Source organism: Macrotis lagotis, chromosome 1 (genome assembly GCF_037893015.1).
Source record: "Macrotis lagotis isolate mMagLag1 chromosome 1, bilby.v1.9.chrom.fasta, whole genome shotgun sequence".
Taxonomy (NCBI): Eukaryota; Metazoa; Chordata; class Mammalia; order Peramelemorphia; family Peramelidae; genus Macrotis; species Macrotis lagotis.
The window spans coordinates 40,995,842-41,018,314 of NC_133658.1; the positions used below are offsets into that span (position 1 = coordinate 40,995,842).

The 22,473-nt window shown below is 43.9% G+C and overlaps 1 protein-coding gene across 10 annotated transcripts in view; it reads right to left on the reverse strand.

Moving 5' to 3' along the window:
* Positions 1–22,473, reverse strand: part of KIFC3 (kinesin family member C3) — a 92,206-nt gene continuing 69,733 nt past the window's right edge. For 9 of the 10 annotated variants that reach the window (XM_074198721.1, XM_074198731.1, XM_074198776.1 and 6 more), the window contains 12 exons: positions 21,894–22,041; positions 21,598–21,728; positions 21,054–21,165; positions 18,672–18,853; positions 16,799–16,903; positions 12,316–12,446; positions 10,873–10,996; positions 9,298–9,427; positions 8,482–8,711; positions 3,792–3,926; positions 3,498–3,609; positions 1–2,081 (listed from right to left, as the gene is read on the reverse strand). In XM_074198721.1, coding sequence (XP_074054822.1) covers positions 2,056–2,081; positions 3,498–3,609; positions 3,792–3,926; positions 8,482–8,711; positions 9,298–9,427; positions 10,873–10,996; positions 12,316–12,446; positions 16,799–16,903; positions 18,672–18,853; positions 21,054–21,165; positions 21,598–21,728; positions 21,894–22,041 — 1,566 coding nt within the window. In that variant the 3' untranslated portion in view covers positions 1–2,055. Of the gene's footprint in view, positions 2,082–3,497; positions 3,610–3,791; positions 3,927–4,671; positions 4,889–8,481; positions 8,712–9,297; positions 9,428–10,872; positions 10,997–12,315; positions 12,447–16,798; positions 16,904–18,671; positions 18,854–21,053; positions 21,166–21,597; positions 21,729–21,893; positions 22,042–22,473 lie in introns of those variants that run through there. The other variant, XM_074198768.1, reaches the window with a different exon arrangement.

A 22,473-nucleotide genomic window follows, 5' to 3' on the forward strand; every position in this document is an offset into this window, starting at 1 on the left:
TGTGATTTGTGCAAAAGAGCTCTCTTTATTAAAACCAGTAAAAACAGCTCATATTCCAAAAGGTCTTGGTTAGGAATTGAGAAACTTTAAAAAGGGCTGTAGTGGGGAAAGAAATCAGTGCATCTGAGATGATTGGATGTAAAGTGTCTGTGGCCACGTGGCATCCTGTCTGGGCCTCAGCCACTCACCGCAAGGACTTCCTTGCCTCCAACAAGGTCTGGTTGCCAAAAAAAAAAAAGCCTGAGGGCACAGCCTCTGGGAGATATAAATACATGTCCAGCAACAGCCCAAGGAGGCCATTGAGAGAAGGAAAAACTTTAAATATATCTCCTCTCCAGCAGTGTCTATGTACACCTATACACTGGTATATACAAATTCACTTTTCATAGTTTTGCTTCCTAATTGGAGGGAGGTTAGTAAGTTGCCCCCCTCTCCCCTTGTGTTTTGGGTTTCCACTCCTTCTCCTCCCTTGGGTTTACCAAATATACTCAAGGGAACTAGAAAGGATGGATGGAGGAAGTGAGAAGGAAGCTAGAGTTTCAGGAGTGAAAACCCCTCCCAGGGTAAGATTATCCCCAAGCTGAGATCCCTTCACAGGTGAGGGCTGAGGATACAGACTCCCCCCACCCCCTGCAGCTGTGGGTACACTGCCTCTGGCTATCTGCCCACCAGCCACCTGCATTTTGAAAGCCAATTTTTCCCCATCTCCCATGATGTTTTGAATCATCCTGTTCCCAGAGTTGTCACCTCTTCTCTCCCAGATGATTGGATGGGGTGGTCGATTGACTTTTTTCATAAAGTGCATCATTCCCTTGGGAAGCAGAATGAATGGAGGTTGAAAGGTTGTTATACCAAGAGAAGAAGGGAATCAACCACCTTTCCTTAGCCCCACAAAGTTCTCAGATTGGCTATGGAGGTCTTCATCTGGGTAGTCCCAGCCTCCTCTACATGGCAAAGACAAGAAGTTAAGAGCAGTTTCTTGGTTCCTATAGGCTAATGGTTTCAGAAAACCGAGTCATGTCGATAGGTGGAAATGGAGGTGGGGAAGGAGGGGGATAGCTTCTTGGAGTAGGGAAGGACAGTGGGTTTTGAATAAGGAGAGTCACTGTGGAAACCCACAGGAGGCGGGATGGAGAAGCCATAGACAAAGTCCATGTCTCCTCTCCAGTCTTCAGGTGCAGCTATAAGGAGCCCACGGTAGGGCAGCCCCACCCATAGTTGAATGAAGGTAATTCCTTGATGCTATCATGTCCTCAGCCCCTTTTCTCCCTCACAGAGAGGTGTCCATTAGTTTTTAAAAGGGACATTTGAACCCAAAACTCACAAAGCAAAATCCAGGCCAATCGTACAAAATGAGCTTGTTTCCAGCCCATGGAGCCCCCATAAGCAGATCTGTGAGCAGGACTCAGGCTAAGAGAGGGCACCTGGGAGGGCCCAGGGATGAGAGAGAGAATAGTAGGCAAAATCCAGGTTTTGTCCGAGGTACTGCTCCGAGGTCCCAAGGGAATGCCCACCTCTATCCACAATTAGATCTGAGTCAGAGCACTAAGTGTATAATATGTCAGCCACCAGAAAGGTGAGCACCTATTCCCAGGGCCAGGCCCTGCTCCCATGATCTGGACTAATACAACCCTCCACATGAGCCAACTTTTAAGTCCAAAGACCAAGGTGCCTCCTTGCAACCTAAAACGCTTGCAACCCACAGGCAGGGCTAGGAAGCCAGTCCTGCTGACTGGGATGTGTCAAGTGTCCAGTCAGGCCCACTGGGCCCCAACACACACAATCTGGCTCCCTGAAGTCTGGGCTGGAGAAAAGATCCATTTCCTTCAAAACTAAGTTCACATGTGTCGGGGAATAGGGCTGGGGGGAAGCAGAGTGTCTAAGGCCGAAAGGAGAAGCACTCTCCTCCCTGTGCCCAACAAGAGTCTTTGAACATTTAGGGTCCTTGATTCAGGGTGGAAAGAGAGGAGGTGAGCAGTAGTCAGTATCTTTCCTCCAATCTTGCACCCTCGGATTTCCCAGGCTCTGGACACCCAGTTGTCAACTCCTGGTGTGTCACACTGGCACCGGCTTCATCTTCCCTGCAGTAGAAGGAGGGAGAAAAAGGCATTAGGGAAGAGGACGGGCAATTAGCTGTCTGGTCCACACACTTGACCACCCAAAGCAGGCCCTCCCAGACCTGAGATAGGAAATGGCAGGACCCATAAAAGAAAGACAAGAAAGAAACCTTGAGGCTGCATCCTAGAATTGAGACCCAAGGCCTTCCAGAATCCACTCTCCAGGCAGAACCAAAAGCAGACTTTCACCACCTAGGTCAGAGGCTCACCTCAACCCTCCCCAAACACTCACCATGGGACATGCCAGATAGACCCCTGACTTCAGGCTGAAATCAAAGGCAACAAAACAGTTTCACTGGAGAGACTGGAATCAAATTCCTTTCCTCTTCCTCAGGGAAAAAGGTGTTCCAATCTGACTTCCTGATCTAAGGGAAAGAGTCCTAGACCAGGAAAAACCCCTCCCTCTGCCACTAACTTGGTGTGATTTGAGGCAGCCCTTTCTCTGGGTCTCAATATGCTCATCTGTAAAATGAAATCACTGCACTAAAGAATATCCAAGGAAAGAAGGTCCTTCTCACATCTGACATTCTATGGTTTTACTTCCCATAACAAAAAATACATTTTCTAGAATGGGAAGGACACCAGGCCAGGTCTGTGTCATGCTGGCGCAGAGAGGCAGGCTCTAATACTACAGATGGCTTTTTCTTGGCAAGGTAGAAGGCTACTGAAATCAGGAAGACCCAAATCTAAATTCTGCCTCTGACATAGAATGGTAAGCCTCCTCCCGTTGCTGATACAATGGGAATCTCAGTATAAAGAAGGTCTCTGAGGTCTCTTTAAGGCTATTGAGACTCAGAGTCCCAGAGGTAAAAGAAACTGATGTGCTCAGTCCTTCTCAGTCTAGGCCCAGTCTTTGCCCATCTGCAAAATGAGGATAACAATCTACTCAAAAGAGATGATGGATGTGAAATTGCCTTAGAAAAAAATGTTAAAATATGATTCTAATAATAAAATAATTTGTCTTGTGAGAGGAGAATGGGCCATTCAGATTTTCCCAGGATTAAAGTCATTGAGGGACAAACAAATTTCAAGCTTTGGAGAACAAAATCCCTGAGGGACATAAGGATAAATCACTCAATCAGCTCCTTCCCTCAGTGAGAATCGGGGTTCACTCCCAGGTCTGTGCCTAGCCCAGTTCCCCTGGACCAACCCAATGAGTAAGCATCTCTGAGCTCTCAAAGAGTCCCCAGCAACTGATGGCCCAAATGATTAAGAAGTCATTGTTTGTGGCTGACAGGTCGGCCCCCATGATCTAGCAACGAGGAGATGGCAGTAGGCAGGATGTGCCCTCCCTGCCCCTTCACCCTCCTTCACCACCCTCACACACTCGGCCCTGAGTATGTGGACACGCTCCTTGCTTTTCCTTGTCTATAGACTCACCTGAGGCCTGTAGCTTCCTCCGGATTGAGCTAGACCGGCTCATGGGAGGCCCAGTGCTGGAAGACGAGTAGGATCGGGCAGAAGATGGGGTCTGGACTGGGCTTCCCTCAAACTGTAGAGAGAAGAGAAAGGCTGGAAGCAGAGCAGAGGCAAGGGAGGTGGGGGCTGACCCGGGGCCCCATGGGGCAGCAGAAGCAATGACACGGAGAAGAGACGGCAAGGATGGAGTCTGGTCCCAGAGAAAGAGAAGAAAACCCAGCTCCACGAGGGGAGTCACAGGGGAGTTGCTGTTACCTCCAAGTGCTCCTGGCTAGACCATGACATCAGCTCAGTCCTCCGGGACCCTGGACCCAGCTCCACGGACCTCACTCTCTCAGCAAACTTCAGAGAACACAGGGTCTCACTGGTGTTCTTTTCCACAGGGGAAACCTGCAGGTGACACAAGACCTCTTTAGTCAGGTTGGCCCAGGTCCCAAGCCTGAAGGCTCATGAGCCAGAAGGCACATCAGCAGTCAGTCAGGACACTATATTTCTTCAGCCTCCACCCAATGAGGGGCTTATATGGTATTTTCAAGAAAAGGAAACCCTATGTTTTATAGAGGCACACGTCTTCAAATTAACAAGAGAAACACCAAGAAGAAGCAGAGCTATCACAAAATACTCACAAGAGAATAAAAAAACACCCCCAAATCACAAAGACAATTTAAAAAAAAAAAGAAAAGAAAGAAGCAAAGGCAGAAGATCAGAAACAGATATACAGAAACAGTAGCAACAGTTACACTAGGAAGCAGAGCAGGAACTTTCTCAAAACACAGTAAGAGACATGCTCTAGGAATTACAAGAAATTAATTCATCAAGGGAAAAAAATTATTAGAGGTATTGAGAGAGACTGAGAATAGCCAAGGAAAATATTTAAATTAAGCAAATGGTTTGTCTGGTGTGCTCAAGAGGGATCCTAGTCACTTGGTAAATAAATATCTGATGTGGGATTTGAACTTGGGTCTTTGTGACATTGGCTTTGGCACCTTTTCCACTACAACACCTGGGCAGTGAATTTAACCTCTAGGAACAAACATTAATGACTGATTATGCAGTATGAGGGATGCATTGGTTCAGAAATGAAAGGAAATGATCTTATAACTCAAGGAAAACTAGAACCTGAAAAAATCTGACCTGATCCCCCAACACAGGCCATCCCAGGAACAAACAATTGTTTGGACAATGCATTTCAATACTATGGGGAGAGGCACACTTCATGGTGGTGGACAATGGAAAAAGCCCTGGACCCGAAGGTCTTCCGGAGCTCTGGATTCTAGTGTTAGCTTGGTGACCTTCAACAAGTTACTTTCCCCTCTCCAAGTCTCCAAGAGGCAAAATAGAGGCTTTAATGTCTGGAAAAGATAAGATCAGAGAGTTGAGGCTAGACAAACTTTCCCTTCTACAGAAGCAGAAGACCTGACCTTCTTGCTCTCCTCACACAAAACTCTTATCTACCAAATCTGGACCATTTTCCCTGACTGTCCCTCCTGCTTGTAATTCTCCCACTCCTCATCTCTGCCTCATTGTTCCCCTGTCCGCCTTCAAATATCAGCCAAAATGCCATCTTCTGAAAAGAAGCCTTTCCCAATCCTCCTCAACCTTGGCTCCTTCCCTCAGAGATAATCTCCAGTTTATTCTATGCGTATCACATTTGTACAGAATTGTTGACACTTTGTCTCTCCTGTTAGACTGTGAGCTCCTTAAGGGCAGGGACTAGCTTTTGCCTTTCTTTGTATCCCCAGAGCTTAGTGTGGTATGCTAGAAATAATTGGCACTTAATAAATGCCTATTGACTTGGCTATGATACCAAATATGAAATTAGGTTTTATCAAAGATATTTATTATGGGGCAGCTAAGTGGCTCAGTGGATAGAGCACCAGCCCTGGAGTCAGGAGGACCTGAGTTCAAATCCAGCTCAGACACTTAATAATGCCTAGCCGAATGATCTTGGGCAAGTCACTTAACCCCATTGCCTTAAATAAATTTTTTTAAAAAAAGATTTATTATATGTAGCATCTTCCCAGTATGACAATTAAATTAAACCTATTTACTGCCAATTAATCCTGACTCCATCTTTATCCTGACATTCTCAAAAATCTGAGACAAACTAGATAATGAGGTAGTTAGAGGATCAAATAGAGCATTAAGTGAGATGAACCTGGGTTCAAATCCTGCCTCAGCTACTTACTAGCTATGTGATCCTGGTCATTTTTCTGGGTCTCAGGTTCCTAATCAGTAAAATGAGAAGCTTGATCTAAATGATCTCCAAGATCTTTTCTCCTTCTAAATCTAGCGTCTTATTGATCAGATCTATGAGATGCATTTATGGATTCTAGATTCTATACAGTTTTCCAGATCCAGAATATTCGAGAGAAATTAGCCTGGATAACACTGGTATAACCAGATTGGCAGCATGGTGGGATACTTCATTATGATGGTTTTCCTGTAGCAAGAGCAAGAGAAATTCCTCCCTGACTCAACATGAGTCACTTTCCCTGCAAAGACTGTAGACAGCCTTGGGGAGGACGGACACAGGTACGGTGCAGTTGGCTTTCTTAATATCTCCTATGGGCATCTCAGGCACTTGGACCCAATTGTTGCTGCCATCAGTCCCATGCACCGGGCTCTGGTCAATGACTGAAGAGGAATGATGGAGGGCCAGTCTTATGCCATGGATTCTATTTCCTGCCCGAGTCTCTCAGGCTAGACACAAGAAGGCAAAGAAGTCCAACTCTACAAACCCTAGAATCAAAAGTTGTTCACCTGGTTTTTGTACCATGTATCCCTCTGGTTAACAGTCTGATGAAGGCTGGCAGTCCCTTCTCATAATTACGTTGTAAAAGGAAAGCAATGACATTGAAATACCATCATCAAAAGACCAAGTACTGTCCCATAAGTAGTGTCCCAATGAATCAGCTCCCTTCCTCTGAAGGGAACTTTTGAATATCATGGTTGTACTCCATGGTGTCAAACCCAAACTTATAGACTTCCACTTTGCTTTGGCCAGACTCCCCTACCTCTGGGTTAAACTTAGAGATGAAAAAGGGGCTTTTCTAAGTGAAGAAAATTGTACCTGGACCACTATGACATTTTTTTGGTCTGGGGAGTCTTTGTCTAAATGTTCTTACTGAGGACAAGTATCTCATGGCTCAATTGACATCTATTCTTTCCCAAAAGGAAGTTTCCTGTGCCCTTGAGCTCATGAAAAAAAATACATCACCCATTTTGCACTGGATCAAGGAAGAGACAGAAGCATCTTAAAAAGGGTAAGTAAGCCTCTAATTGAATGATCACCCATGTGGCAACCTCTTCTGGGATGCTCTTTTATGCTGCCTTTTCCCAACAAAGAATCATAACTTGGAAGGATCTCAGAGGTCATTCAATCCAATCTGTCCCTGATCCCTCTTCAACATTCCCAATAGAAAACAGGTGTCATCCCATGAGCCTGAAGGGATTTTGTGGGGGAGCAGAGGGGGCAACGAACAGCTGTAAGCAGCAGAAATAAACCAAGAGGTAGTAAAATGATAGAATGACTACTACAAAAAAGAACTAGAAAGAGGTACAGATCTGGGATTCTGAACTTGACTTGTTAAAAATATTTGGATAATTATTTTAGTGCAATTGGTTTCTTTTGCAAATCATGTGTATTTGATTTTATGCATTGAAAAGCATGACTCTACTGTACTGTAAGAAATGATGGACATAATGGTTTCAGGAAAAAAACCTGGAAGACTTACATAAACTGAAGCAAAGTGAAGTGAGCAGAACCAGGAGAACCACATTAACAATGATATCATGCAATGATCAAGTATGAAAGATATAACAAATCTGATCAAGACAATGATTCAAGACAGTTCCAAAGGATCCATGTGAATAATGCTATTTTCATCAAAAGAGAGAACTGATGAATTCTGAGTGTAGATTGAAGCAATCTTTTTTCACTTTATTTTCCTTGGATTTTTAATGTTTTCTTTTATAACATGGTTAATGTAGAAATATGTTTGTGTGATTTCATATATATAACTAATATATTGTTTATGTTAAAATGTTAAGTTTAATTGGGAAATGTTTATTGAAAAAAATTAAAATAGAATTTAAAAAATAAAACAAAAATATCCCCAGATCATTGTCAAAGGAATCTGTGACACAAAAAAGGGTTAAGAACCCCTAATGTATATGAGCTATTGCATGGGAGATCTCAGATGGTCCACACAGGGACACTTGCTTTGAGGGCCCATTCCTAACCTTTGGAGATGACATCCTGGAGGACAATCGTGATCTGTCTAGAAGAAAAAGAAACACCATACATCTGACACATGGGGCCCCAGTAATCCAGGGATTTGAAAACTGTTCATTCTGTAATGGTGCCTCCCTCTTTTACAGAAGGGAGAGCTGGAAAATGAGGGGGGGTTAGACCAGAGCAGGGGTTCTTAACTTCCTCTGTGTCTGGGCAGCAATGAAGCCTGTGCACCCCTTCTCAGAATCATGGTTTTAAATGCAAGAAGTACATAGGATTACCAAGGAAACCAAATATCTGAAAATAATTATGTTAATTTTTTTCTATCCAACATCATAGATCCTCAATATTATGGACCTTTTGGGGATCTATGGAGCCCAAGTTTAGAAACTCTGATCTAAAAAGTCTCTAGTTCTAAATGAGTGCCCTCTACCTCCCAGAATAAACTATGCATAGAAAGCACATCCTCAAGCTACCCAGAAAAGATTCTTTTCATTCTGTGTACACTTGGTTAATCTTGCCTTCCTGTGCCCCAAGCCTCAGGAAGCGTCTCTCTCACACACACAGAAGGAAGTAACTTCTAATTGCTCCTTGGGTGAGGCAGCCAGGACAGAGCTGCTGGTTTTTTCCCAACCACACCTTCACTTTCTCTGGACCAATGGACAGTCCGGTCCTCCCTCTCTCCCAGCCTCTCCCACTGGGTCTCACCTGCACCAGCATGAGGGTTTTGCTGTCCCCGCTGAGGGAGTCCTGGAGTAGGTAGGTGAGTTTAGAGTTACGGAATGGCACATGACCCTGGCGGGATCGAAGAGCCGAGATCACGTCTCCCAGGGCCGACAGAGACTTGTTGATGTACTGGGCCTCCCGGAGCCGACTGCCCTCCGCTCCAGACTTGCCCACACGTTCTGACCCGGCCAGGTCCACCAGGTTAAGCTTCCCTGCAGAGGAAGGTCAGATGAAGATGCCAGACCCCCAAACTAGACTGATTTATGAACAGTTTGTGACAAACGAGCTTATCTGAAGACACCTGAGAGAGAGACTAGAGTTTTGAGTTGGATGGCCCACAGGACCAAGCAGAGACCACAATCTATTGCTCTGCACTGTGTTTCCTTGCAAATCTACAGAAGAAAACTCCCAGGAGATACAATTTGAGGTTCATTTTTAGAACTGGGATCAACTGGTTGTGGGGCCCCCAGGAGTCAACACTTCCCAAAGGCAAAAGCAGGGGACCATCACCCCCAGGAACCATCCAGACACTGGCCAGACTGGCTACACCCTGACACAAAGGGTGTAGGGGCAGCAAATCATGTTAATATGGATAACCTCCCCCAGATCCCAGGAAAGAGCTGCCATTCTTATCTGCCTCCCTATGTGCACCTAGCTCTCCAGACACAGAGGTCTCAGCATCGGCTTCCCCTGGCTCTCTCCTTCCCTGGGGTCCAGGCCCTCAATTTCTCTGCTCTCCTCTCTCCCCAGCTCCAATCCTCGCTGCCCCCACCTCCATCTGGCACCTGAGACACTCACCAGTGGTCCGGAGTCCTGTACTAAAGTCGGTGCCCCGGACTGTGATGATTAAAAGGGCGTGGGAGCGAGAGCTGTGCTCGTTGAGGTTGGTGTGTTCGGTGGTCCGGTTGGTGTGACCAAATTCAAATACCTGAAAGGGGGTGAAGCAAAAGGCTGGAATGCATTGGTTCTGTGATCTTCTGGGTGGGGTGTCACTGGGCAACTGGTCCACACCCCAGGACGCTGGGTGTGGACAACAAAGACTCCTTCCCCCCTTCACTCTCATCCCTCTTCTTGGGGATATTCCCATATTTCTTTTCCCCAAATGATTCATCGTGTGTGTTCCTGAGCAAAGGGATAAATGGGAAAAGAGGAATCCTTTTTGCTCTAGATCACACTCCTAGATCATAACTCATGATTTAATTTCCCAAGAGGAAGCTGATGCTTCATGAGCCATTTTTAAATCAAGGAGCGGATACAGTTCACTGGGGTTCCAATGATCCCTGATCCCTGAGCTTCCTTCTCTCTCTGCCTCTCTCTCTCTCTCTCTCTCTCCTCTGTGTTTCTCTCTGTGTCTCTGTCTCTGTCTATCTCAATCTGTTTCTCTCTGTCTCTGTCTCTTGTCTGTCTGTCTCTGTCTGTCTCTGTCTCTGTCTCTTGTCTGTCTGTCTCTGTCTCTCTCTGTCTCTGCCTCTTTTTCTCTCTGTGTGTCTCTCTCTGTCTCTGTCTCTGTCTGTCTCTCTGTCTCTGTCTCTCTTTCTCTCTTTCTCTCTGTCTCTCTGTCTCTCTGACTCTCTCTCCCTCCCTTCTTCTCCCTCTCCCTCTCCCCCTGGGGTGAGGAGGAGGGTTCTCCTAAGACCCAAACTCCAAATGGTGATGGGGTCTCTAGGCTCATTTAAGCCTCACTTGGACTCTTTGGGCTAGCCATGGTGGTATCATTGAACCACAAAGGGTTAGAGATGGAAGGGATGTTATAGAATAGCTAGGACCTGCCCTTTATTTTACAGGCAGGGAAACTGAGGCTAGAGAAGGATTCTAGGACATATGGGGAAGTGAAGAGCAACTGTCCCAGGTGAATAACTATCAGAGGCAAGATTGCAGCATGGGTCTCCCAATTCTAAATACAACATTCTACTGTGACGCCTTTCCACATCTGGTATGAGTCTGTCTGGGAAGCGTCAGCTCACACGCTTTCACACACTTGTTCTCTCTACTGATTATGCCATCTATAGCTTTCCTATAGAGAGCTGTTTGTGAATTGTCTTTCCCCATCAGACCGTGAACTCCTCAAGAGCTGAGACTGTCTGTTGCCTTTCTTTATATTCCCAGCACCTAGAAGGATGCTGAGTATAGAGTAGAAGCTTAATAATGGCAAATGACTGATTGAATCCCAATCTGGGGGAAAATAGCTGAAATCAAAGAGATGGGTCTATTCCTAGGGCTTAGTCTATAAAACTGGAGTCTTTCTCCTGCCTGGGACAAAGGTCACCCCTCCAACACACACACACACACACACACACACACACACACACACACACACACACGTCCAAGCCCCCATCGGTGAAAGGGACCTCCTGCTTCTACAGCCATACAAACCCTGTTGATGTCTTCCACACTTTGCACTTTGAACTCCGTCAACCCAGGGACGTACAGTTGGCCACTGCCATCCGGACACAGTTTAATCTCAAGTTTCTCTTGTGGCTCCTTTCCCAGCAAGTCCCTGAAGGATTGAGGAACAAAGACAGTCAGGGCATGGCTCCGCATTGAGCTGCCTCAGATGAAAAAAAAAGCATAAACTCAATCCATTTTTTTGAAAAACCAGAATTACAGACCAACCTATAAATTATTGTCTAAAGCAGGAGTTTCTGACCTTCGTTGTCCCTACTGGGCATTGGTCATTCTTACCTCCAGTGAGCTGGGGGGAGAATTCTGGTAGGCCCTAGTCCGAGCAAGGCTTAAGTGAGTCTAGAGACCCTCATCAGATTTGCACTCTGTTACTCCTCACCCCCATCTTACTGCCCCATTGGTTGGAGAAACTAAAATGAACACCACAGCTCTGGGAGAGGCTGTTTTGTTCCACCATGATCAAGGTCTCTGTGGCTCTTCTCAGAGAAACTGGGTCTAAAAGCCCCCCAAACCAAATCCACAACACTCAACTATAGGCTTCACCATCAACTCAAAGCCCAAGAAGATTTGTCTATTCACCTACAATCTAATTCAAAAAGCATTGATTAAGTCTCTGGTTCAGGTGAGGCACCATATTGGGGACACAGCAATGCAACAATGGTCCTGTCCCTACTTCAAGCAACTTATAGTTTTAAAGGGGAAGGTCGGAGACAATGATACAAAGTGAAATGGGAGTGAGAGGACCAAAGGAGAGTCAGGAAAAGGATTATAAGAAATTCTGAACCAACAGACAGAAGCATTAGAGGTTCTGGCATTTTAAGTTTTGCAAAGTATGCTATGAATTTTATCTCATTTGATCCTGATGAGAACCCTATAAGGTTGCTATTCTTCCCATTTTACAGCTGATAAAACTGAGGCAAAGAGTGTTTAAATGACTTGCTCAGGGTCACCAAGCTAGTAGTAATCTCTTTAAGATCCAGGAAATGAGAAGACCCAAGGAATGAGTGTTTAACACTGATTATTTCCTTTAGATTTCCCATGTCATCTCAGGACTCATTAACATGCCTCCCTCACATTTTTCTGTACCTGGAGGATCACAAGAACCACACCCATCACAGAATCTCAGATCTGGAAGTATCTTCAGTGGTCCTTTAATCCCACTGGTATCTAAAGAATCAATCCTTTACATCCCTGGTAAGTGGTCACTTGACCCCAGCCAAATACTTCCAGGATAAGAACTCTCCACCTTTCTGCCATTTTGTCCTAGAGAACTATGGCTCTCAGGAAGTCTCTTCCTTATGCCCAGCCCACCTTTGCCTCCCTGAGGCTTCTTCCCAGTGCTACCCATTGCAAGAGAGATACCCATCCCAAAAGAGGTGGAGGTCTTCCCTCCCCTTTCCACCAGCAGGCTACCTGAGGGCTTCGTTGTAAATCTCTGCCACGCTGACCGTGATGGTGTACTCCCAGTCTGATGCCTTCTCCTGCACCTCTGAGAAAAGCAGCTGAAGGGCCCGCTGATTGATCCCTGGGTTTTCAATTGTTCCCTGCAAGGCAAAAGGGAAACTCCCCAGGTGAGATTTTTCCACCTTAATTAAAGTCAGACACAGACTATGGATGGGGAAATCTGATCAGATCCAAATCCTCAGACTGGTATTCAAGGCTTTCCATTGATTAGATCGACCCAAGTTCATCTCTGCTCTAAAATTTGTAGTTAAGGTGATATAGACTCAAATTCTCCCCTTCTGTTACTCATGACCTGTGTGATCTTAGGAAAGTCACTTAGCCTTTCCATGCCTCAATTTCTTCTCTGGAAAATGAGAGGGTTGGCCTGGGTATCCCTAAGGTCCTTTCTGGATCTAAGTCAATGGTCATCCTCTCCCACAAAATGTCCCTCTCTTTCTCACCACCATTAAGTTTGCTCATGTAGTTCCTACCACCCAGAATGCCCTCAGTCCACCCTCTTCCACACCAAATCAAGTACCCACCTTTGAAGGCCCAATACAAGCCCCACATCCTCTGACTCATTTCTGACTTTCCAGGGTGATTACTATTTGTACAACATAGCTCAGTATAGAGTAATATATTTCCTTATCAGTCAATCAACAAATATTTGTTAGACATCTTCTATATGTCTTTTCCTTGTGCTACGATAACCCTTGAGGGATCAAACCAGCTCAAAATAAACTCCAATATGTTCAAGAATGTTGGCACCTACTTGAGGACCCAAGACAAATTAGAGAGACAAAAAAACAATTAGAGAGTCATCAATAGTAAATGAATAGTTGGGTTCTACAGTATATTTGAGTGCAATGTGTTTTAGGGGCCCAGCAGCTATTCACAAAGTCTAATACGGCATGCTGCATATAGTGAGTGCATAATAAATGCTTAGTGAACTGAACTGAGTCCAACAGCAATGTTGGGTTGAATATCGGAATGGAATGAGACCTTGGGAGTGATAGTCCAAAGCCATCATCTTACAGAGAACAGACTGGTCTAGGGTCACGCAGATGATAAGAGAAGAGATGAGGCTGAGGCCCATCTCTACTGAGTCTAAATCCAGAGGACTTTGGATTTCTTTGTTGTGAATCATGCCCTTTAAATTCCTGAAGGTAGAGTCTGTATCTCCTGCTTTCCCCCACCCCAGGGGGTCTCTCACCCAGAGCTGGTGCTTTGGAATGGATCTGGGGCTCTCTTCTGTTGTCCTGCTTCATGCTGGCAACCCCCACACACACATCCAGTCCCACACCCCACCAGCCTCATGATTCACAGAGCAAGAATTGAGATTGTGGGGAGGGGGAGACTGAGCCCATGAGCAAAAGTAACCATGAGGCACTTACTATGTGTTAAATTCTTTGCCTCTAAACTTTCTGGGCCCTAGGTCGGGTTTCTACGAAACTGCTTCATCCGGAAAGGCCTGTTTCAGCTCCTCTTGCCCCAGATCTCAAAGTCTTCCTCCTGGGCTGCTGCCACTGCTCCTCCCAACCACCCACTCTCCTCTCACCCACAACAACTGAAAAATGCCACTCTATGAGTACTTTAAAAAAAATGGTAAATAAAGCCCAAGGGATGCTTTTTGTCCTTTCTCTCTCCATTGTCAGGATGTTCTTCCTTATCATTGACCTAAATCTATGGCGCCTCTTCTCCCATTTGGTTCAGGGCTCTTTGGAAGGCGGACAACTCTTTAGACGTCCGAGAATCATTATTCCTCACTCTTCTATTCTTGGATTGAATGATCCTAATCTCTCTCACCCCCAACCAAAACTTTGGGGCATCTTCTCCATTGTGATTCTCACTCTATCTCATCCTTAGACTATGGAGACCAGAAAGAGGCTCAGGGTCTTGGGGAGATTCCAATTAATCCCCCCATTTTAGTAGAGTCACCATAGTCATTCCAACAGAGATACTGAGGGCTGTGCCAGTTTTCAGAAATACAATTCTTTGTGGTTGCATCATTCCCTAGACTGGAAATCCTCAGAGGGCAAGAACTGGCATTAACCCTTGAGGAAGGGCCAGTGGTATTGGCACTTACTTCCTCAATGTTCCCTGATGAAGGCCTGGTTGTCTCCTTCAGCCACAAGGGACACATAGCCCTACCCAACCATCCTACACCAAGTCATTGTTCCAATGGATTCTAGATCATGAAAGTATTATTCATATTATCAACTTCCCAGATCATGATGGGGCCTGGAAGTCACAATATTTAAGCACTTTGCATGCAGTAGGTGCCCAGTAAATGTTTGGTGAACTGGACTGGGTCAATTTTTTACTGGGTCTTTTATGTACAAACTGTGTGGGTTTGTCAAAGTTGATGAACATCTTTAGGTTGCTTAAATTTTCATGAAGCATTAGCTATATGTTTCTCTTTTTATCCTCTCATCAACCCTGGGAGATGGGTGTTGTTATCACCCCCATTTTATAGATAAGAAACTTAGGGCCGAGAAGCTGTGTCTTACCCAGGGCCACAGCTAGTAAGTGACCGAGGTAACACTTGAACTCGGGACTTCCTGACTCCAGGCCAGGTACTCTCTCTCCATTTGAGAGAAACTCAAACTGGAAGACCCTTCAAAGGTCATTCCAGGTGATAAAGAATAGGAAATATCTCTACAGTATCCAGAACAAATGTTGATACAGCCTCTGCCAGGGGACATTGAATGACCAACTCACCACATCCTGGGGCAGATCCCCCCCCCCCTTTTTTCTGACAATTCTAATTGCAGAGGAGAAACCCTGGACCTGAAGTCAGAAGGATCTGAGGTCATATCTGGCCTCGAAAATTTACTAGCCATGTGGCCCTAGACAAGTCACTTCACCTGTTTGCCTCAGTCTCATCTGCAAAATGATCTGAAAAAAGGAAATGGCAAACCACTCCAGTATCTTTAACAAGAAAATCTCAAATGGGGGTCACAGAAATGACTGAACAACAGCTTGATACTAAAACAGAAGTCTGCCTCTTGGCAACATCTACCACTTGCCTGGTGGAGTCAAGCAGACCAGAGGCATCCCTCATCCACATGGTAATCATGCCAGTCTCTGAGGTTGACTCTTCCAGACTTTCTAGATCACCCCTGGGCTAATGACTCCCCTTTCTTCTGATCCTAAAATGGAGGGAGTTGGGGAAATGGGGAGGGCCTAGATTTGATGATCTCTACAGTCAAAGGCAGTTCCATGTTATGGTGCAAAATAGCGTGACCTTAAGCAAGTGTTACCTTTTCTCAATTTTCTCATTTGCCAAAGGAAAGGGTAAGGTTAGATGATTTCTAAATTCTCTTCTAACTCCAAAATTCATAGCTAATATCATCATCTACAATCAAAAGCACTTTATTATTCTTCAGGCTGCACATGGAAGATTCATTGGTCAAATCCTTGGAGGACACACTCTCTAGTCCCCTAATTTCTTGGCTTCTGTATAGTCTATGTCCTTTCTAAGTGGCAAAGCTCAGAACTGTACAGTGTTCTAGATGTGGTCTCATCAAGAAAAAAGGAGAGGATTATGGATTCCCTTCCTCACTCTGGACATTCTCTATCAATGTAGCCTACAAATCACCTGAGCTCTGGGGATTATCATGTCACACTATTGACATCTATTGTTCTTGCAGTCCACTCAGATACCAAGATCACTTTCTTTATTAAGACTGGATTGAGGGGCAGCTAGGTGGCACAGTGAATAAAGTACTGGCGCTGGAGTCAGGAGTACCTGAGTTCAAATCCAGCCTCAGACACTTAATAATTACCTAGCTATGTGTGACCTTAGGCAAGCCACTTAACCCCATTTGCCTTGCAAAAACCTAAAAACAAACAAACAAACAAAAAAACTGGATTGACCTAAGAGACCTGTTATGGACAATGCCATCCACATCCAGAGAAAAACCTATGGAGTCTAAATGCAGAACAAAGCAACATTATGTTCACTTTTTAAAACTTCTTTTATGTTTCTTTCTCATGTTTTCCCCTTAATTCTAATTCTACTTTCAGAACATAACTAATATAGAAAAATATTAAACACAAGTGAACATGCACAACATGTATCAAATTGTTCACTATCATGGGGAGGGGGAGGGAAGGGAAGGTGATTGAAAACTATTGAGAAATTGAGAATTCAAAAGTGTGCAAAACTGAATGTTGAAGACTATCTTTGCATGTAACTGGAATATGAATTATTTGATTGAAAAAAAAAAAAGACTGGGTTGACCAGTGAAGCCCTCAGTGCTAATTCCAAATGTTGAATCAGAAAGAACTGCCTTTTTGAAAGCTGACCACTGACTCTAGAGTCCTTTAATAATGAAGGCCTTTTCTGACCAAGCATCTCAATCTCCCTTTGGACATCACTGAAAAAAATGACGTACATAAGTGACCAAAGCAGAATCCAGAGCCAGCATAAATCTTCTAAGGAGCCTACCTCCATCGTGTATGTTTTGCCAGCACCAGTTTGTCCATAGGCAAAAATGCAGACATTATAACCATCAATGCATGAAGTGATCAAGGCCTGGACTTCTTGAAACACCTGCCGAGGAGAATGGGAGAAAAGAAGGAAAGTGAGTCAGGCACCTAGCTTGCAGGAAGGCAATTTGTCTTCTCTTCTGCAAATGATGCCCCCATCATCTAAGAGAGGAGCATTGAGACTCTGGCTCACACTCAAGACATCTAGGAGCTGAACAGTTTTATTTCACAAATTTTTAATCGACCCACTAATAATTAATTCTTTAGTAACAAAATACAATGTATTGTTATTATTCAATGAATAAATGAACAGAGCCTTCTTAAATGGAACTTTCTTAATTAATGTCATTATATAGTCAAATAGATGAATAGTGATGCATTTATTTAATAAAAGGAGATCATTATACAAATGAATAGATAAATAATAATACATTTCTTCAGGATTTTCTTAAACATATGAAATTTAAAGTGCTTCATTTTGCTTACCCTAACTCTTTCTTTAGGTTTTGTACTGAGGGAGGGAGGGAATAAGTATAAAGTGTGCCAGTTACTATGGTCAGCACTTTGTAAAAATTATCTGATTTGATCCTCAGAACCACCCTGAAAGGTAAGAGCTATCATTAGATCTGGTGACCATTCAAATCTGGCTTCAGATACTTACTGCTTGACCTTGGGCAAATCACTTAACCTCTGTTTGTCTCAGTTTCCTCACCTACGGAGATGATAGCAGAACCTACCTTGTGGGGTTGTTGTGAAGATCAAATGAGATGTTTGTAAAATGCTTAGCATAGTGTGTGACACATGGTAAATGCTATGTAAATGATATTATAATTATTTATTATTATCATCATCATTATGTGAGTTTGGACAAAACAACTGAGCTCCACAGACCTCAGCCTTCAGACCAGGTAATCTCTTGAACATTCTATGATGCTGGGGCGACTAGGTGGTGTAGTGGATAAAGCACCGGTCCTGGAGTTAGGAGTACCTGGGTTCAAATCCGGTCTCAGACACTTAATAATGACCTAGCTGTGTGGCCTTGGGCAAGCCACTTAACCCCATTTGCCTTGCAAAAAAAAAAAACCAAACAACCTAACATTCTATGATGCATCAATACTATCAACAGAAGGATAGCTTGCTATGGGGAGATGAAAAGTTGTAGAGGAAGAGGTATTTGATGGTACCAAGGGTCCAGCCCTCTACGATCTGATTCCTTAGCTCACAGAATTGAGGTAGATTAGACACACAAAGATTAAAATGCCTTGGTCTTTCCCTTCAACACGTCCCAGAACTTTCCAAAGGAATCCTTCCCATTGGGAACTGGAGGTGATTCAGTGATCCCCCTTAGAATCTACCTCCTGGGTTCTTTCTATCTCTTCTCCTAATCAGGAACAAAGAAAGATTGGCAGAAGAGATGCCTATCACAGTCATAGCTTCTCTTTTCCCTGCCCTCCCAGTTGCTAATGCCTGGTTTTTTATAACTACCTTCTATTTTTCTATAGTGTATATGTTGATGATGTTAGTGATGCCATGACAAGCAAGTGAATTGGATTTGAGTGATGTTCTGTGCTAAGTCACCAGCTTCACTTTGCCTTCTGGAGCTATCTGTGTCCAGAGGCCAGATATGGAACAGAATGACTGGAGATGGCCCTGGATGCCAGTAAGACCAGGGTATTTACATGCTGTCTCCCCCATCAGACTGTGAGCTCCCTGAAGGCAGGGACCACAATTTTTTTGCCTTTCCTTGTATCACCATTGCATAGTACAGACATACAGTAGGTACTTAATGTGTGTTGACTGGCTTTTCTCTGGTGAGGGAGCACATCACTTACATCTTGCTGGGTTGCATGTGGAGGAAACACCTTGTCCAGCTCAAAAGACACAGGCTTTCCTTTGTGTAACAGGTGGATGACCGCATCATCATCAGAGTCAAAGGTCACTGCATTGGTAGCCTCGGGCCCATCCCCATCCTCTCTGGTGATGGGGCGAACTCGACCAATCACACGGATGTTTCCTTCATTATAGGGTGCAAAAAAACCAAAGATTAATGCAAAATGGAAATCACAATCTTGTAGAAAATTCTTACAACTTTGCCTCAACAAACATTCATGCAACTCAAAAAACACTTTACTCACTCATGCATATTGGCTACAAGGTTTTTTTCTATTTCTCTTTCATAGGGGGTATGTATAAAGATGATGATGATGATGATGATGATGACCATCCTTTGTAATCAAAGATGACCATGTCATCCTATACATGAAGACATGAGTTGCACAATTATGCTTATGAGGGGAGTATTGTACAAAGACATCTTTTTCACTCGCCTTTTCCATATAATACACAACAAAGAATAATAAGACATCCTTCTCATTTATCTTTTCCATATAATTCATAATACAGAATAACAAGACATCCTTCTCACTTGCTTTTTTCACATAATATGTAATATATGCTAATAAGACATCCTTCTCATTTACCTTTCCCATATAATACATGACAAAGAATAATGAGACATTTTTCTCACTTGCCTTTTCCATATAACATATGAAGATAATAAATTTATGAATCATATAGGATTTATGCCAAACTAAATAGAAAGAGACCAAGCATTTTTGAAGAGTCTACTACAAATAAGGTACCATACTAAGGACTTTACAAATATTATCATATTTGATCCTCACAATGAGTTAGGCCCTATTAGTACTCTTATTTTACAGGTGAGAAAACTGAGACAGACAGCAGTTCAGTCACTTACTCAGGGTCACACAGCTACTTAAGCATCTGAGCTTCAATTTGAACTCAGATCTTTCTGATCTGTATTTCAAGCCCAGATACCCAGAAGGAATTTTATTAGGAGCAGTAAGAATAGGCTATTACTGTCACTAAACCTTTAGGGTCCATGATGGTTGACAGCAAATACAGCCACCTCCAACAAGGTTTCTGACATCAGTTAAATCTCAAAGATGAAGTACTACTCCAATCAATTCAATGATCCAAGACTATTCAGAAGGTCCCATGATGAAAAATGCTATCTACCCCTACAGCGCAAACTGATAAAATCTTCAGATTGAAGCAGGGATTTTTTTTTTTTTTTACTTTCTACAATGGGTGTGGGACATTGCAACATAGCAATATATTTTACATAAATTCACATCTATAATTGATATTATATTGCTTGAGTTCTCAAGGGGTCAAGGAGAGGTTAAAGAGAGGGTGAGAATTTGGAACTCAAAATATTTTTTTAAAAAATTTTAAGGAGCAGCTAGGTGGGGCAGTGGATAGAGCACCAGCCCTGGAGTCAGGAGTACCTGAGTTCAAATCCAGCCTCAGACACTTAATAATTACCTAGCTGTGTGACTTTGGGCAAGTCACTTAACCCCATTGCCTTGCAAAAAAAAAAACCAAAAAAAGTTTAAAAACTGTTACATGTAACTAGGTCATATTTAGTGAAATAAATAAAAATAAATATCAAAACCAAAAATTTAATGAAAAAATGTACACATGACTGGGAAATGTTTAATGAAATAAATAAAATCTTTAAAAATTATTAAACACTTTTTATTAAATGCCTACTTTATGTTAGGCCTAGTGCACAGGGCTAAAACTACAAAAAAAAAAAAGCAAAAATAAAAAAGGTCCCAGCCCTCAAGTAGTTTACTTAATTATGAGACTTATACAAAGTAGAAGCAAGATTTTTCTAAGAATAATGTTTGATAAAGGATGTCAGTGGCACCTCTTGCCATCCTAATCCATTCCTCAGGGTGAGAATAAGCAGCTTCAATGTCCCAGGAATTGTACTAAGTCATCACTTTACAAATATTACTTCAATTGATCCTGGGGGAACATTCCATTGCAGAAATATTATTTGAGCAATTTCAGAAATTTTCTGAAAATGTTTCCCTCTCATTCAACAGGTCCCTGGATGCAGAACAGTAGCATCAATTCTCATTTTTTTTATTTTTTATGTTTTTGGGTTTTGTGGAACAATGGGGTTAAGTGACTTGCCCAAGGTCACACGGCTAGTATCAAGTGTCTGAGACTGGATTTGAACTCAAGTCCTCCTTACTCCAGGGTTGGTGCTCTATCTACTGTGCAACCTAGCTGCCCCACAGCTATTCTCATTTTAACTGATGGCTCTACTGTTTTCTTCCCTCCCACTCTGCTCACCCCTAAGCCTCAGCCCAACTCTTCCCTTCTCCTTTCTTCCTCACCTTTCAATCTCACCAGTTCATTGTGGCACTTTTTACGGAGCTGTAGCTCCCGCCGATATTTCCTCAGCAGCTCCCGGTTTGTGCTGTTCACCTCTTCGATGGCTTGACCAATCTGATGGAAGGAAGACTGAGGAGGTGACCAAGAGGTCCTTCTCTTCTAAGCTGTCCTCCTCTTCTCCCCCAGTGGTTTAAGAACCCAGATCCCCATGGGGCCTTCCTTTTCTCATACCCAGACAAGATAGTGCCTGAAGCTTGGGAGACAGTGGATCATAATGGATACAGCATTGGGTCAAGACTTGTCTAGGTACTACCATTAACAGGTTGGGTATCCCTAGACAAATCACTTAGCCTCCTCTTTCAGCCTGAGTTTTCTCCTTTATAGAATGAAGGGGCTAGAAGAAATCTAGATCCAAGATTCAGAAAGAGATAGTCAAGAGACCTCAACTCATTAAGAAAGACTGGGAGAGGGCCGGGGTGGGAATGGGAGTCACGTCTTTCATGTGGGTTGGTAAGAAGCCCATCCCAGCCCCTTCATAATGCCCACCTCTGCTCTGGCACTCCTCAGGGCTTCCTGCAGGAGGAGAGGGAAATCTCGAACTTGCCTCTTCAGGCCATTGTAATCATTGGTGAGGGTCCGAAGAGCCGGCTGCAAAGTCAGGAGGTTGGTCCTGACACCTGGAAATGATGGAGGGGCAACAGAAAGTGAGTGACCATGACCCCTTTTAGAGGGACAGTGAATGGCCACCCAAAGTCATGGGAGACATCATCAGAAAATGAGGTCCAGCCAATCTTGGGGGAGGGGAAGGTGGTAGGAGAGAAGTGTTCTTCTCCCTCTCTCACCTGCCAGGTTTTCATGTACAGCCTTCATTTCTACTTGGGCCCTGGCAAAAGCTTCTTCAATGGCCCGGTTCTTGTCCTCTTCCATGGACTGCATCTCCTCTAGCATCTGCCCATGAGCCCGCTCCAACTCTGACTCATACATCATGATCTGGGCAGGGAAGAAGAGGGCAAGGAGAAGGTGCATCCCTGAGCAGCCAGTGGTGGCCTGGCCAAAGAACCCCTCTAGACAAGGAGCATCCCCACCGCCCCCCAACTCCCATGGCAGATGATGGCAAAAGCCATGAATGGGCAGGAAGTCAGGGAAGAGACATGGCGGGTCTGTTTCTAGTCTCAGCTTCATCACTAACTCCCTGGGTGACCCCTGTCCCTCTCGAGGTCTCAAAGATCCAACACTGACCCTATGAATCAATTCAACATTTATTCAGTCACTCATCAAACATTTATTTTGTATGAGCAAGGCACTGTGGTTTGATGATTCTCTGGATACTGCAGCTTCCTAGAACTCTGAAACTCAGAAACAATTGGCAGCCAACTAATTGATAAATATTGATTACAAAGTGCACAATGAGTCTTTGGTAAG